At 33.7% G+C, this 17,275-nt stretch overlaps 1 protein-coding gene across 1 annotated transcript in view; it reads left to right on the forward strand.

Moving 5' to 3' along the window:
* Positions 1-7,835, forward strand: part of LOC120418289 (insulin gene enhancer protein isl-1) — an 80,988-nt gene extending 73,153 nt beyond the window's left edge. Inside the window, exons 6-8 of the mRNA XM_052708319.1 lie at positions 315-477; positions 581-793; positions 6,756-7,835. Coding sequence (XP_052564279.1) covers positions 315-477; positions 581-793; positions 6,756-6,923 — 544 coding nt within the window. The 3' untranslated portion in view covers positions 6,924-7,835. The remainder of the gene's footprint in view (positions 1-314; positions 478-580; positions 794-6,755) is intronic.
* Positions 7,836-17,275: the final 9,440 nt, after the last annotated feature.

Consider the following 17,275-nt stretch of genomic DNA (forward strand, 5'->3'; position numbering starts at 1 on the left):
TAGATTTCTCTAATATTTAGGGTATTTTAAGATAATCCCAAATAATCTAAAAATGGGCATCAAAAAAGAAAAATGCATTCTAAATTATTTTTAAGTGAAATGCACTTCTTCTGATAAAAATATGTTTCAACCTCTGATTTTTCGGTTCAATTTCAAGGAAGCTTTTTAGGGTTAAAGTTCCAATTTAACATCATTTTGTAATTTGTATAATAGATGTAAAAAGATCAAAGCTATTTTTTTAAGGTTCTAAAAAATCAATCATACAAAATTAACAAACGGACCACTAACTCTTTTTCCCCCCTTCCCCTTCACAGAACCTGCTACAACGCCAACCCCCGGCCGGACGCGCTCATGAAGGAGCAGCTGGTGGAGATGACGGGCCTGTCGCCCCGCGTCATCCGGGTGTGGTTCCAGAACAAACGCTGCAAGGACAAGAAGAAAACCATCCAGATGAAGCTGCAGATGCAACAGGAGAAGGTACCACAACTGCTCTACTACTCGAGCTCCCCCGTCGCCGCTGCCGGATGGTAGACTAATGCCTCCACCTCTCCTTCTGGTTCGTTCGTTCGGCTCTTTGCAGGAAGGTCGCAAGCTCGGGTACGGCATGCAGGGCATCCCGATGGTGGCCAGCTCGCCGGTGCGGCACGACTCGCCGCTGAACCTGCACGGGCTGGAGGTGACCGCGTACCAACCGCCCTGGAAGGCCCTGTCCGACTTTGCGCTGCACTCCGACCTGGACAGCAACGGCGCGATCAACACCCACACGCCCGCGTTCCAGCATCTGGTCAATCAGGTGAGGATCCGAATTTGTTTATCAGTTTTTTTTGTTTTGTTTGACGACTCAATCTAAAAAAATGCTTCAGAAATCCGAAATTTGCATCAATACTTTAATTATTCAAGAAGAGCCTGTACCAGTTAAGTGACTTAATTTGTTCCTCCCGATTTTGTTCTTTTTTTTCGCGGAGTCGCAGAGTTCGTAAAAAATGGCAACACGAACAAAAAACAGGCAAACTAAACTCCGCCATATAGCGACATAAATAATAAAAAAATATAATGTCCCTCTCTCTCTCGCTCTACCTCGGTTCTTCTCCATCATTTGGCTGCTGCCAAAATTTAGCGGCGAGGCAAAATTTGTAGAATTTTAGCATTTTTTGTTTGCTTGGTGCTGTTTGTGCGATGCGGATGAAAATCCCGCCGCAGCCATATTAATCCATAAAATATGCAAAAGGACGTCGTTGTTGCTTGCAGAGCTAAAACTTCAACTTCAGCGTGTGTTTGTCTGTGTGTGTGACTTGGCTCTTAAGCCGGTGAAAAATGGTGGAATGCCGTCGAAGGCGGCCATGCGAGGCTTAGGGATTTTTTTTGGTTTATTCAACAAGTTTGAAGTTTAAAATGGTAATGATGCATCGTAGTTTTAAACCTTATTTTACAGTAACATATTTTACAAGTCACTTTTTTCAATCATTAAATTGTGAGTTTATTTTCCAAAAAATCATACATGTAGAAAGCATAAAAAAATTCAAACATTATTATTGGGCGTACACACTTCTTTTACCGAATTCGGTAAAGTTCATTGTTGTTCATGTTACATCCGAAATTCGGTAAAATTTGGTTCATTTTGACAGATGGTTTACCAATCTAAACTTTACCGATTTTTCAACTACCGAATACGGTAAAAAAAAATCCAAATGTGTAGTGATTTTTCACACTCAAAAATTGCAATTTTCTTGGAGACCATAAATTCAAAACACCAAATTTTGAGGAACGTAAAAAAGATTCAAAAAACTTTGAAAATTTCATGTAAAAATAAAATTTTAAAATTTAATTTTTGTTAAATTTCTTTATTCTTTTTAGTCACCTAAGATTGAATCTCGGAGTGAAACATGTAAAACTGACTTTAAGTTTTGAGATAATAAAAAAAAATCTTCGGATTACCACGAGGTCCACCAAACTAGAACAATTTCTATTAATCAGAAAAAAACTAAAATATTTTGAAAGGCCTGATTTGAAACTAATTTTCATCTTGATCATCATCATTCGGCTTTATAATATTTAAATTCAAAACGGTAGTAAAAATTGTTATTTTAAGTAATATTTTTGATATATTTGATAAAAAATCGCTTAGTTATAGTTGCTCGACGTTAATATAAAAAAAAAGATTTTATGAAACAAATTTTCCGACAAAAAACAGTCAATATGCAATTCTTTCACAATTTTTTAACAGTTTGATTTGCGGGAATATAGAATCCAAGATGGCGATTGCGATATGTTGTGTTTGAGAATATCTTGGCGAATGTTTATTTGGTGATGGAACAGGCAATATCGACTCAAAGTTTATTCTAGTGATTGAATTAAAGTTGTTCTACACTGAAATAAAAAAATAGTACCAAATTCCTTTATTCTAGGAATTTTGTCGCTTTTCCTTATTTAGTAATCGGGTTTTTTGGATTACTTAATAAGGAAAGGAGCCAAAATTCCTAGAATTTAGGAATTTAGTACTTTTATTTTTTTTCAGTGTATAAAAATATAAGTAAAGATTTGAAAATATTGCCAAAATCAAGAAATGAATGGCCTCCGCTGATTTTTCAAAAATAAAAAGTTGATTTCTTTATTTTTACACAATAATTATAGATAAAGATTGGTCATGATAATTTTTCAAATGAGAAAAAGGTATCAAACGATAGGGATTTTTCATACATTTCGAATGTAATAACAACATTTTAAGAAAATACTCAAAATTTTCACAAAACTACGTATTTCCGAAAAAATACTCAAAATTTCCGTTTTTACAATGTGGGTATCGAACGATCGGGATTTTTTCATACATTTCGAATGTAATAACAATATTTTTTTTAAATACTCCAAATTTTCACAAAACTACGTATTTCCGAAAAAATACTCAAAATTTCCGTTTTTACAATGTTGGAATCAAACGATCGGGATATTTTCATACATTTCGAATGTAATAAAAAAAATGTTTGAAAATACTCCAAATTTTCACAAAACTACGTATTTTCTAAAAAAAAATACTCAAAATTTTCGTTTTTACGATGTGGGTGTCGAACGATTGGGATTTTTTCATATATTTCGAATGTTATAACAATATTTTCACAAAACTACGTATTTTTGAAAAAAAATATTAAAAATTTCCGTTTTTACAATTTCGGTATCAAACGATCGCGATTTTTTCATACATTTCGAAAGTTATTAAAAAAATGAAAATACTCAAAATTTTCACAAAACTACGTATTTTTGAAAAAAAAAATTTGATTATTTGATACCCATATTGTAAAAACTGAAATTTTGAAAAGTTTTACAAAAATACGTAGTTTTGTGAAAATTTTGAGTATTTAAAAAAATATTGTTATTACACCGTAAACTGGGGTCAATCGGGACACATGCGGCGAATTGGGACAGCAGTTTTAACCATGTTGGCGCACAATATTTTGATTTTTCTGGTTGGTTTCGGTAAGAACAGACTCAGACCAACAAAATGTGTACATTCATTTCCAAATTTAAAATCTTTAAGTGCTCTAAAACTGCTGTCCCTATTCAGACTCTAGTTCCGATTCACCCCAGATTACGGCATTCGAAATGTATGAAAAAATCCCGATCGTTTGATACCCATATTGTAAAATCGGAAATTATGAGTATTTTATTCGAAAATACGTAGTTTTGTGAAAAATTAGAGTATTTTCTAAAAATGTTGTTATTACATTCGAAATGTATGAAAAAACCCGATCGTTTAATACCCATATTGTAAAAATTGAAATTTTGAGTATTTTATTCGAAAATACGTAGTTTTGTGAAAATTTTGAGTATTTTCTAAAAATGTTGTTATTACATTCGATATGTATGAAAAAATCCCGATCGTTTGATACCCATATTGTAAAAATTGAAATTTGGAATATTTTTTTTCAAAAAAACGTAGTTTTGTGAAAATTTGGAGTATTTTCTAAAAATTTTGTTATTACATCCGAAATATATGAAAAAACCTGACCATTTGATACCCATATTGCAATAACAATATATTTTTGGTTTCTTTAGAGAAAAAAATGCATTTTCAAAATACAGGAAAAATACGTATTTTTATGAAAATTTTCATGAAATAATAATTTTAATGGATCATCCTGACATCATCCCGATTTCAAAACACTATAATTTTATGATGTTTGCATGATTTTTCATAGGATTAAAGCCAATGTCTCCCATATTACCAAAAACCCATAAGCTCTGTGCTTCAGTTAAGCACTGGGCCGTGCTTAACCGAGGCAGCTGAACGGTGCAAAACCGGGGCAGTGCAAAACCGAGGCGTGCAAAACCGGGGCATGACTGTTTCTTCATGAACTTTCAGGACTGATCATCTTTCAACTGGGGCCAACTGGGGAAAACCAGGACTACAGTCTGAATAGTTCAATATATTTTTTTTCCAATTTATAGAATTATTAATATTCCCCTTCGGACGCCTAGTTTCGAGTAGGAATCTCGCAATCGAGAATGCCAATGCAATGTTGTAGAGCGAATAATTTGACTTTTTCGAATATTAGTAAATATTTAAAACACCAAGCATTTTGTGAATCAATAAACTCAAATTTCAACAATTTATCCTAGTAAGCCAAATTAATGCTGATATATGCCGAATACAAATTTTAATGCTTTTGAATTCTTATTGATTACTTATTTAATTGTATTCAACTATTAATATATTTCTACGAAAAAAATATTACCGGGCCGAAATTTCATGTTTTTTTTCAATTTCGGAAATTTCCGGGACAAAATATTTAAAAAAATCGGGATTCTGGAATTCCCGGTTTTGGAAAAATCCCGGGAACTCTCGGGATGGACGTACTATTTTTCTGTATAATAAAGACATTTAAACGTAAACTTAGCTCATAAACTATGTAAAATTACATCAGTAAGCTGACTGTAATGCATTTTTGTATTGTGTTTTATTCATTAGACGAGCAAAGACAACTCTCAGACACCTTTTAAACGGTCACATTTTTGCGGTGTGAGTTATCTTGAGTGGATTTTCACAACATTATAAAATGTTGAAGTTTAACATTCAATCGTTAATATCTCGAATTGAAAGTGTCAAACGAAATTCTAGCAAAACAGTGAGAATTAGCAATGTCAAAGTGTAAACCAAAAGTCTATCTTGCTCATGTCAGTTGATGTTTACATAAGAAACGAGTGGTATTGACTCTTGTTTACACTTTGACATTGGCCCAATTACATTGTTTTGATTGAATGCAGCATAATAGATATTTTTACAAAAATACGTAGTTTTGTGAAAATTTTGAGTATTTAAAAAAATATTGTTATTACATTCGAAATGTAAGAAACAATCCCGATCGTTTGATACCCACATTGTAAAATCGGAAATTATGAGTATTTTATTCGAAAATACGTAGTTTTGTGAAAAATTAGAGTATTTTCTAAAAATGTTGTTATTACATTCGAAATGTATGAAAAAACCCGATCGTTTAATACCCATATTGTAAAAATTTAAATTTTGAGTATTTTATTCGAAAATACGTAGTTTTGTGAAAATTTTGAGTATTTTCTAAAAATGTTGTTATTACATTTGATATGTATGAAAAAATCCCGATCGTTTGATACCCATATTGTAAAAATGCAGCATAATAGATATTTTAACATCATTCGAGCTTTTGGTGTTAAGGGCCTATTACACTCTGGCAAACAAACTCGCACTTTTTGACAATTTGTCTGCTTTGTTTGTTTTTAGAAATGTCAACCTGCCTGCATACATTTTGCCCTGGGTGCTACAGGGTGCTACAAAGAAAAAATGCGTAACGTGATTTCCGAATGATCCTATCCTACAGTAGCTGCACCACAGCTGTAAACAAGTACAAAGCTATGTTCAAGCTCAAACGTGACATAGTTTTTAATGCTGAAGTGACTATTTTAAAATATTCTGGGCATATTGAAGTTATTCATCTTGCGTAGCAAAGTAGAATTTCGTTGGAAGTGGGTAAAATTGTATGATTCCAAACAGCAACTGAATGTGAGTTCCCAAATTTCCAGTGTCAATTTCAAAACAAATACGCTCTCTGAAATAAATAGGAACATGTATTTTACAAGAAGAAGGCCGCAGTGCCGACCATCCGGACGGAATCAATGATGAATACAGCTTCTGGATAAATACAACCCCAATGATTCTTTAACAACTCGACTTCGACCTTCTTAAGATTTGTTGACTCCAACTTCAGGTCCTCTATACTTTTGGGAGAAAACGATTTTGAATGATAATTCGCTATTTTTGACGAAATTGGTTCCACTTTGACAGTTCAAAACCGCTTTGCGAACCTCCATTCAGCACACAAATTTTGCCTTGTTTGCGAGTTTTGCAAACTGTCAAAAAGTGCGAGTTTGTTTGTTTGCCGTAGTGTAATAGCTTCTTAAGTATATATTTGTTTTAATGTACCATAATTGCAATTTGCTAGATGAAAGACGCGAAAATTTGATGGCTTTTAAAACTATTATTTGTTGGAAGAAAAAACCTGCATGTTCATGTTCATGAATAGTCCTGAATTAGTAAAGTTGAGAGGCGGATTTGTTTGTTTGAATAAGTTTATATTAATAGGTTATCGCAAATCATCGCCGTTGCGATGACTATAATGGCAACCTTAAGCGTTATCGGTTGACATTAGCATTGATATAATTCTATCGACTCAAAAATTATACTTCATCAAAATACTAAATTTCGCCCCCTTTCCTTCCTCTCTTTCCAGATGCACGGTTACGACGTGGGCGGCGGCGGTGGCATGCACCAGATGGGACCGCAGGGCGGCCAGGGCCCTCTCATGGGTTCGCACATGGACATGAGCGGGCACCACCATCCGGACAGTACGGATTCGTACGTTTACGCGAGCGACGACAGCATGCAGGGCAGCCCGTGAAGTCCTCCTCAATCGCTCTAGAGTTACGGTTAAATTAATTGCAAAGTTGTATTTAAATGAAGGGGCAGGATGGAGAAGGAGAAGCTAGGTTTGGTTTAGTTTTTGTTCAATTTTTTGTTCGAACAGCTGGAGCAGGTGGCAATATTCTACTGTAATTAAGGTTTAGTTACTATTTGCGTAAAAAAAAAAGAAAACACTCAAAGATATTCATTTAATTTATTTGAAAAAAAAAGCAACACGATTTGTTTCGTTTGTTTCAAGACCTCGGAATTCTAGCCAATCGTACTTTTATACTTTTATTTGTTTTTAAGCGAAAGCGAAACATGCGCGCGAGTCGCGCGAGCTTTCATTGTGCTGTAAATAGGTGTAAAATAGTAACTCTTAGTAGGATTCAAGCAGAAGTTATTTGGGCATTTTCCCTTCCTCCCTCTTTATCATCACCGAAGAACGAGTAATAGCGTGTAATGAAAAATTCAAAGTTACAATGGTCTCCTAGGTGTTAAGGCAGTTTATTTGTATAAATCAATTCATTCTTGTAAATACAACTTTTGTTTAATTTATTAGTGACTAGATGATAGGAATTCAGCAGCAACGTACACAGCAAAAAAACAAACTCAAAAAAAGAATGAACAGCAGTAGCAATAACTGCGGCCAACAAAAAAAAAGAAAGAAAAACGATGAGCAAGTAAGATTGGTTTAAACAAAATCAAACTGGCTGTTTTAGTGAGCAAATAGTAGCGAGTAGGAGGATAACGAAGCACTATCGAGATTAATGACAAAACAGAAAAGAAAGTTAAAAAATCACTCGGATGCAGCAAATATGTAAACTAAAGCAAAATTGTATGATATATGATTATGACTGTATGGAGTAATAAAATAGAACGATTATAAACCTTAAATTTTAATCTGAAACCTGCGTGTGTTTTACTTACTTTGTGAACACTTTTTCTATTGAAAACAAATCAAAGCGGTTGAGTTTCAGATATGAAACATTGTGATCTAAAAATATAAAATAGGGCGCTCGAAACTCAACCTAAAAAAATACTCTTATCAAGTCTTGTCAAACTTTTTATTCACACGAACTGCAAAAATTGACGAAATTTATCAAAAACAATCATTAGCAAAATTGGTGTTTGCAAGGATTTTTTTCTAGAAGATTGAATAAGATTGGACAAGTTGATTATGCAACAAGTTGCGAAAACAAGAATTTTTCAGCACGAGTCGTACATTTATAAATACGACGAGTGCTGAAAAACTCAAGTTTTTCAACGAGTTGCTTACACATTTTATGCAATTCCGAAAAACGCCTTTTGAATGGAATTTTATGTCAAACATTCATGTGTTAAGTAAATTCACCGTTAAAAACAAAACAATATTGAAAAAAAATACTTTTCGATACAAGTGTTGAAAAGTTCAACTTTTCAGCACCAGTGCTGAAAAGTCAAATCTGTTGTTTTTAGTTTTTAAAAGTAAGCCGTTTTGTTTCTCCAGACTGGACAGGAAAAGTTGACAGCTTCACAGCGGGATTGCAAAAAATCATGTTTCGCAACGTGTTAAAAACAAAATTTGTTGCAATACCTAAAAAAAACCTTCTTGTTGGCACGGTGCTCAAAATACCGTCATAATGAAAAAAATGCAATCCGAGATTTTGGTGTCTAACGTCATGATTCGAAATCCGGGCACATAGTATCATATCATTTTTGTATTTGCTGGCAAAAATCATGTAATAAGTTGTAAATGTTTAGATATCATTATCAAAAAAAAATCATAAGAATTTTAAAATTCAAATGACTTGATGTGCTTCGAATACCGGATATGATAAAAGCTGATTCGAATTCCGGACACTGGTTTTTTCTAACGAATCGCACAAATTTGGATTGAAATTTTAATGAATGACATTCTTTAGGTTTCAGATAGGCTGATAACATCAAAATAATCGATATTTGTATAGAATTTTACTAGAATTTAAGGAAATCAGAACCATATTTTTCTGCTTTGCCTTCCCGGTGCTTCGCACACCTCTGAAATATTTTAGTGAAATGTTTCTCATTTTTGGTAAACTATATTTTTATTTAATTTAAATGTTTTGTCATTGACTACAGCCAAACCAATTTAAAATGAAAGTTTATTTCAGAATTCATCAAATAAGTTTTGACAATTATGCAATTTATATTCAAAAAATTGATAAAACAAGATGAGGGGTTTCGAAGCGTCCGGGAATTTGAATCATATCGTTATCAATTCCTTAAACCATAACGCACCTCTGAGCAAAAAATGAAAACATTCGCTGATGTAGTTTTCAAGATACAGCCTTTTTAAGATGTTACAATCGATTTTCAATAAGAAAACCAAAACAATCTATACAATTTGAGCATTTTAAAGAATGTGCATTTCGAGATAAGATGGATGGATTTTGCTTCATATGCCTGTCAAGAATATCTGGGCCAAGTTACAGATGGTTTTCTAATGTAGTTTTTGAGATACAGTTGTATTAAGATGCTATTTCCGACTTTTTCACGCCAATTATATAGATTTTCTTAGAAAAAAAAATCGAAAATAGCACTTTAAAATTGCTGTATCTCAAAAATTACATTAGCAAACCATCTGTAACTTGTCCCAGAGATACTTAACAGTCATATGAAGCAATATTCATCATTATCTTGAAAGGCATATTCTTTAAAGTGCTGAAATTGTATTGATTTTATTGATTTTCTTAGACATTATCGGAAATATCATTTTAAAATGGCTCTATCTCGACCTTTCCAACATAGTTTCTATTGGCGTCATCCATAAAGTATGTCACGCTAAAATCGGCCAAAATGAAACAATTGTTTGTCAATTTGTTTGTACAACGGTAAAAAACACGGTTAAAAACCATTTTTGATCACTTTTTTTCATTTTAATGCAAAAAAGAATTTGACAAGACAACATTTTTTCGATGGATCAACTATGCACTATGGGATATTTCCATATAAGCGAGCGGCCAAAAATATTTTTTTGCTTTTTTGTGACTTTTTTGTGTTGTTTGTACTTAGTATAATGAAAACAAATGAATTTTGATATTTTTCCAAAAAAAAGTTTAATTTTCGATTTTTTCATATATTTGAGGCCACATGCATTAAAGTGGTGAATTTTAATATTCTTGCTCTGTCTATTTGATGCACGGAATGGCGGTTTATGCTATGTTAAAGTTTCTGATTTACGTTCAATCTCCCTCCCCTTTTTCTTGAGTTAAAATCCACCTCTCTTTGAAGACCCCCCCCCCTCCCTCTCCAATTAAAATTTGATTTTTGCGGTGTTTTAGAATTTTAGACGGTTTATTTTATGGAAAATTGTATGGATTCTCGTCCACGTATTTGGTTGATCCACATGCAAAATTCACGTTTTCCACGATAAATTCTTCTAAATCAAAATCACTATGTAACCGATTGTCGTTAGATTACTTAAAATATGAACTTCTTCTATGGGCTTTTGTATACCTCGTTTTGAGATGCTACAGAACAGCATGCGTAGTTTTTCCTCTGTGGTTTTTCCCTGAGTTGATCATGTGATGGTTCTGCAATGTTGTAATTCTCACAAATATACTCGAAAGCAGTTCTCACGTCTTCAGAATAGTGCTTCGTTTTATCGTACAGGGACACTACGGTATTATTATCCATACTTTCAAAAGAACACAACAACGAACTGATATGAATATTCGACGAATCGTTACTGTAAAATACTTTGAATAGAAATTTCTAATTTTATTAAACGTACCTAAGTACCAACATAGTCATGAATATCAAATCAATTTCAAAACATACATAGCTGGTACGTCATTTCTGCCTCCGCAGGTAAATAATGCGATTTTAACCAAGCGTATACGCGAAATCATTAATTTTCTTGCAAGAATCAAAATGTTCAAAATGGCATAACTCAAAAAGTGCACATAAGTGCACTTTGAAATTTGGAGACAAGTTAGGACATGGTTCAAATTTTAAGCTGCAAAATTTTCAGATCGCACAAATGCACACAAAAAAAGTACTCCATTAACAAAGTTGAAAAAACTAAATTTTGAATAAAAATCCATCTTTTTTGATTTTTATTATTTTTCTTAGCCTGTAAAAGTGTGTTTTGTAAAATGTTATTGAAAAGTTGAATCAATTACCTTTCTGAATATATATAATGATGCAGGAAAAAATACATAAACAGCTACACAGTACAACTATGAAAAATAATCATTTTTTGGTCAAAAAACATGTTTTTTCTTACCATTTTCGCCTTTGAAGGTCTGCAATTCAGTGAATTTTGAACCTACAACTTTCAAACTCCGGATTTTTCTTAGTTAGAATGTTTATTTTTGAAAAAAAATACCAAATAAATAATTAGAGTATGTCGGTTTTTCGATTTATGGCCGCCTGAAACCCCATAGTGCTATGGTCCCCTTGGAACGAGCTGTCAAGTAGGAACTTTTCTGTCAAGAAGGACCGCTAGGCTGATTTTTCCGAATTGATTTAAAAATCCATTTTAAACTCTTTGTGATCGTACAAAGGGTCATTGTACTCATAAAAATAAGCTTTAACGCTGTAAACAATAATATCAGCAATCCAAGCTTCATTTTAGGACCCAATTGTTCGATACAGCATTCGAAAGATCGCAAGAAAAGTTTTCAAATGAAAGTAAAGCGAACCATTTCAACTTAAAAGTTCATTTATCGATTTGCTATGATTTTTTGAACATTGGCCGATCTGTAAACTGTTCCGAATATGAGGGATGACTGTAATCCGAAACTATTGGCACTACGCCCCCCGGGGCATGGCCTTCCTCTAACGTGGGATTTCTGCTCCAGCGCCTCTGACGAGACAGGAGAAACCGGGACCGACGTTTTACTTCACCATCCGATAGAAGCTCAGTGGATAAGGCGGGAATCGAACCCGCGTCTCATAGCATCATCGGGATCGGCAGCCGAAGCCGCTACCCCTGCGCCACGAGACCCACATGACTGTAATCCATTCAATTCAAATTTAATAAATTTTGATTATTTATTTAACACTTCCACCATCAAGCCTCTAAATGATTTGAAGGGTCCGCTGTGGTTTGTTTACCGTGATAATTGCTCCAGGTAACATTCTAAGCATTGATAAAACTTTTTCAAGCTATCAAAATTTTCAGGAAGCTTATTTAAGAACCACAACATAAACATCATTTTCGTGAAATCCCCTGATGGAACCTTTCCTTAACTTTTTCGAAATAAAACCACGGAAACAGACAACATTTTATTTCACTTATTTTATTGATTCTACTATTGGTTACTCATTTTTTGGATTTATCTAACGTCATGATTCGAATTCCCGGACGCTTCGAAACCCGGACACCTCATCTTGTTTTATCAATTATTTGGATATAAGTTCGCATTATGAATGTCAAAACTGTGTTATTTGATGAATTCTAACATCAACTTTTATTTAAAGTTTGTTTGAACGCTGTAGTTAATGTCAAAACAATTAAATAAAATAAAATTATAAGATTACCAAAAATGCGAAACATTTCACGTGAAATATTTCATAGGCGTCCGAAGCACCGGGAAGGCAAAGCAGAAATTTATGGATTTGATTTCCTTAAATTCTAGCAAATCTATATATAAAATACCGATTGTTTTGATGTTAACAGCTTATTTGAGACCTAAAGAATGCCAATCACTAACATCTCAGTCCAAATTTGTGCGATTCATTAGCAAAAACGAGGGTCCGGAATTCGAAGCAAAAGTGTCCGGATTTCGAATCAGCTTTTATCAGTGTCCGGGATTCGAAACACAACAAGTAATTTTAATTTTTAAATTCTCATGAAAAATTGCTAAAAAAGACCTATTTTGCATACATTCTCTTAAAACTGACTGTTAATATTACATCCTGATGATATTTCTTCATTTCCAACTTATTACATGATTTTTTGTCAGCTATAACGAAAATGATATGCTTCTAAGTGTCCGGATTTCGAATCATGACGTTATAATGGATTTTAGAGAACCGTGATATTTCTTTTTTTTGCATGCCACGAAATTTCAATTTTTGCGCCTTTAACAATCACTAGCCCTAAACTGGAATAGTGTTAAAAACCATGTTTTGCAATTCCGCCGTAAAATTATTGACTTTTCTTGTCATTCTAGAATGACGAAACGGCCTACTTTTCTCTACCAAAAATAACAGATTCGAATAGAAACACGTTTCAAAATAAATGCTGAAAAGTTCTTTTCCGCACTGAAATGGAAGTTTTTGCACTTGGTCCGAAAAGTAATGCAGGCCAAGGGTGCATGATACTGATGATACTCGTCGGTTGATACCCAGGCGAGGAACATCCCGGTAGGAGCCCAACTACATCCGTAGTCCTTTTTGGACAAAACAGCATGGGCGTCATCCATAAAGTATGTCACGCTAAAATCGGCCAAAATTAACCTCCCCTCCCCCCTATGTCACACTTTGTCACGCTGGCTCCGACACCCCCTCGAAAAGTACGTCACGCTTTGTCGGACCGCCCCCCATCTTGATATTTTGTACAATCTAGATTAAATTTTCAAAAGGTCCTATCTGAATAGAAAACCCATGACTCATAGGTTGTTTTGAAAATTTACTTAAGCAATTGTTGCATGATTTATAAATGTAGGATTATTTTTTAATTCGGTGTTCAATCGAGGAAGTTATTTTATTTTTAAAGGTTGCGTTTGGATTTTTTTTTTAAATATGATGATTTAATTATTATCAAAAACTGTGTTTCTTAAAGCCTTGTACCGTGTTTTATTTATGAGTACCGTCATCTGGGGTGAATTGGGACAGCTGTTTTAGCAATGTTGCGGCCCAATATTTTGATATTTTTGAGTGGTTTATGATAGACCAGATTCAGAGTAACGGAATGTGTACATCCATTTCCAAATTTGTTTTTTTAACTGCTCTTAAACGTGCTGTCCCTATTTAGACCGATGTCCCAATTCGCCCCAGATGACGGTAAAGTTTATCAATCATTAAACTTTTTTTATATATATTTTAAGACTGAATTTCCAGTATTCAAGAAATAGTCTAGCGTCACGTCACAGTCTCACAGACCCCCCCTCCCCCCCTTGTCACACTCTGTCACGCTTGTGGCGCTTGTGGCAGCGATGTCAATTTTGTTTATCATGTGCCCTTTCTTTATTTATCTATTTGAATAATTTTTCATCTTCCCTGTAAATTGCCCTCAATACAATCTTAGCTTGTTTGTTACCTCTATTTATTAATTATTGTTAATTTCTTTATCTACTTTATAAATTACTATCTTTCTTTTACTAACTATTGATTCTTCAAATAGTATATTTCTTTCACTGTCCATTGTTTTCAATCTTCACCCTTTTCTTCAAACAAATGAGGTTCGAGCCCTTACTCAATTTTTGGAATGTTCAAAGAATTTACACAAATATTACTATTGTACTTTTGAAAAACTTTTATAAAATGCTTTGGACCAAAAATTGTAACATAACACCGCGACAAAAGAAATAGCCACATATAAACACGGCTCAACACTAGGAAAGATTTCAGGAGAAAACAAAACACAGTAAATAACAATTATTTTTTGAATTCAAACTAAAAATAAAACAGTTTTTGCTTTAGACGGTTTCCACGCGAAATCGGCCACTCAAAATCCGGACCATCTCCGATCTTAATAAAACTTGCTGGATCGTTTGTCCTACTCAAATCAACAACTCCTGTGCACTCAATTTAGTAATTCACAATGGCATTTGAATTTTAGGAATTCTTTTAGTTTTAAATTATTTTTAATTACATTTAAATTGAATAAATCATATCTTTCGAAGCAGATGTTCAAAAAATCGATCGAAAGTGTGTTTTAACGAAAATCATGCGCTCTTTTCAATGAAAATATTTCCAAAAACAGATACTTTCATTTTCGATCAAAAAACAGCCAAAAATCAAAATTTCTTCGAAAATCAGGCTGAATACACCCTTTGATTCAAATTTTGCCATTACCATTCGAAAGAGCGGACAATTTCCCACTTTTCTTCCATAGACACAAAGTTGGAGCAAAAGCGTTTTCGAGTAGTTTGTAAATAAAAACCTTTTTTCGCCTTTGTTAAATTTTTTTTCCAAAAAACTTAATTACATGTTTTATGGCAAATTTTGTAACAGATCCCATTTTTGAACTTAAAATAAAGTTTTGCTTCCGTGTTTTTGAGTTTTTCCTTGACGTACCAGTTTCAAATACATATAAAAGGAACGAAATAATTACTAAAGATAACCAAAAAAGGTGCACTTAAGGTAACATTTCCTGAACCACTTTTATTATGGAAAAATGTTTATCTCACTCGTCAGTGTTGTTAATACCTGCAAAATAGTTTTTTTCTTATTTTATTTTCCAAATTCATCTGGAAACATCATTTATTCGTGTTTACCAAAACTATTTGCGTATATTTGAAGCAAATTATATCAAGAATAAATTTGCAGAATAAACATGCTATTTCATCAAATCTCTGAAAAGTTACAACAATTTTTGTATAGAAAAGCTGCAAATTGTAAAATTCTGTGATATTTATTCCCTTTTCGTCCTACTATTACTTAAATTATTCTCAGGATGACAAATCAAAAATCCTGTGTTGGATTTTAATTTTATTTTAATTGTAGGAAAAAAAACACGTTGACAAATTATTGAACATCTTACAAAATTCTGCTAAGTGACTTACAACAATTTTCCAGGCAAACGGCATGGCCAAACTCTAAGGTGCTCGGATCGGCTTCAAATCTTCGGGATTCTCTACCCAAAATAGTTTTATACATAATTTTTGTTAGGTAATTAGGGTGGTTCCTGGCACGTCAGGGTGTGCTTTAAAATGACAATTATGGCGATTTTGCAAAAAAAAAAAACACATATTTCCAAAAACAACTTGACATTGTTTAAACCAACTTAAGTTATCCGGTTTGTACATGGAAAGTGACTAATTTGGCTTTCAAGGAAAAATACGCATGAGTTCAGTTTAAACGGCCTTTGACAATGATTATTAAAAAATACTCAAAATTGTCATATTTGAACCGCCCTGACGCGACAGGAATCAGCCTAAGACAAAAAAAAATATATTTTGCAGGTATTAACAACAATGACGAGTAAGATAAACATTTTTCCATACTAAAAGTGGTTCAGGAAATGTTACCTTAAGTGCATCTTTTTTGGTTATCTTTAGTAATTATTTCGTTCCTTTTATATGTATTTGAAACGGAAGCAGAACTTTATTTTAAGTTTAAAAATGGGATCTGTTACAAAATTTGCCATAAAACATGTAATTTAGTTTTTTGGGAAAAATAAAAAAAAAACGAAAAAAGGTTTTTATTTACAAACCACTCGAAAACGCTTTCGCTCCAACTTGGTGTCTATGGAAGAAAAGTGGGAAATTGTCCGCTCTTTCGAATGGTAATGGCAAAATTTGAATCTAAGGGTGTATTCAGCCTGATTTTCGACGAAAATTTGATTTTTGGCTGATTTTTGATCGAAAATGAAAGTTTCGGCTTTTGGAAATATTTTCATTGAAAAGAGCGCACGATTTTCGTTAAAACACACTTTCGATCGATTTTTTGAACATCTGCTTCGAAAGATATGATTTATTCAATTTAAATGTAATTACCAATAATTTAAAACTAAAAGAATTCCTAAAATTCAAATGCCATTGTGAATTACTAAACTGAGTGCACAAGAGTTGTTGATTTAAGTAGGATAAACGATCCAGCAAGTTTTATGAGGATCGAAAATGGTCCGGTTCAAAATCGTAATTTTATGGTCGATTTCGCGTGGAAACCGTCTTTAATGAAAGTTGTTAGGCACACTATACATGGTTAGGCGCTTATACCACAGACAAACAGACATGAAAGTCGAGTTCACTAACTTGTCCCAAAAATGTAACGGTCATTTTTGAAAAATCTGAAAGCATGGTGATTACCTTTCGGTTTCACCGCCAGAGGCGCCCTTGTGCTCAGCGAGAGTTCTTTTAAATGACAGCTTTGAGCCTTTATTTTTATTTTGTTTTGGTTGCCGGCAACACGTGGAGTTATTAGACTTATTTTTCGGACATTGTTGGCTTGAAGTCGTTTTTCTTAGGTTTCCCGTCGGATGGATCATTGCGGAAACCATATGCACTCGATGCTTTCAGAACCTGTTGCTCCGGTGGATTAAGCTGCGCTTGTTTATTCGGAGTGCTTGTTAGCCAGGCAGATGATTCCGTCGGTGCAGTTTCTTCAATAGCAAAGGGGAAACTTGCCACCTACTGCAAAGCTTCATTCTCTTCGGCACGTTTGTTGCCACATTCGTGTTTACGTGTTGGAAGATCCCACACGTCGATCGATGGT

This window comes from Culex pipiens, chromosome 2, assembly GCF_016801865.2.
Source record: "Culex pipiens pallens isolate TS chromosome 2, TS_CPP_V2, whole genome shotgun sequence".
NCBI lineage: Eukaryota > Metazoa > Arthropoda > Insecta > Diptera > Culicidae > Culex > Culex pipiens.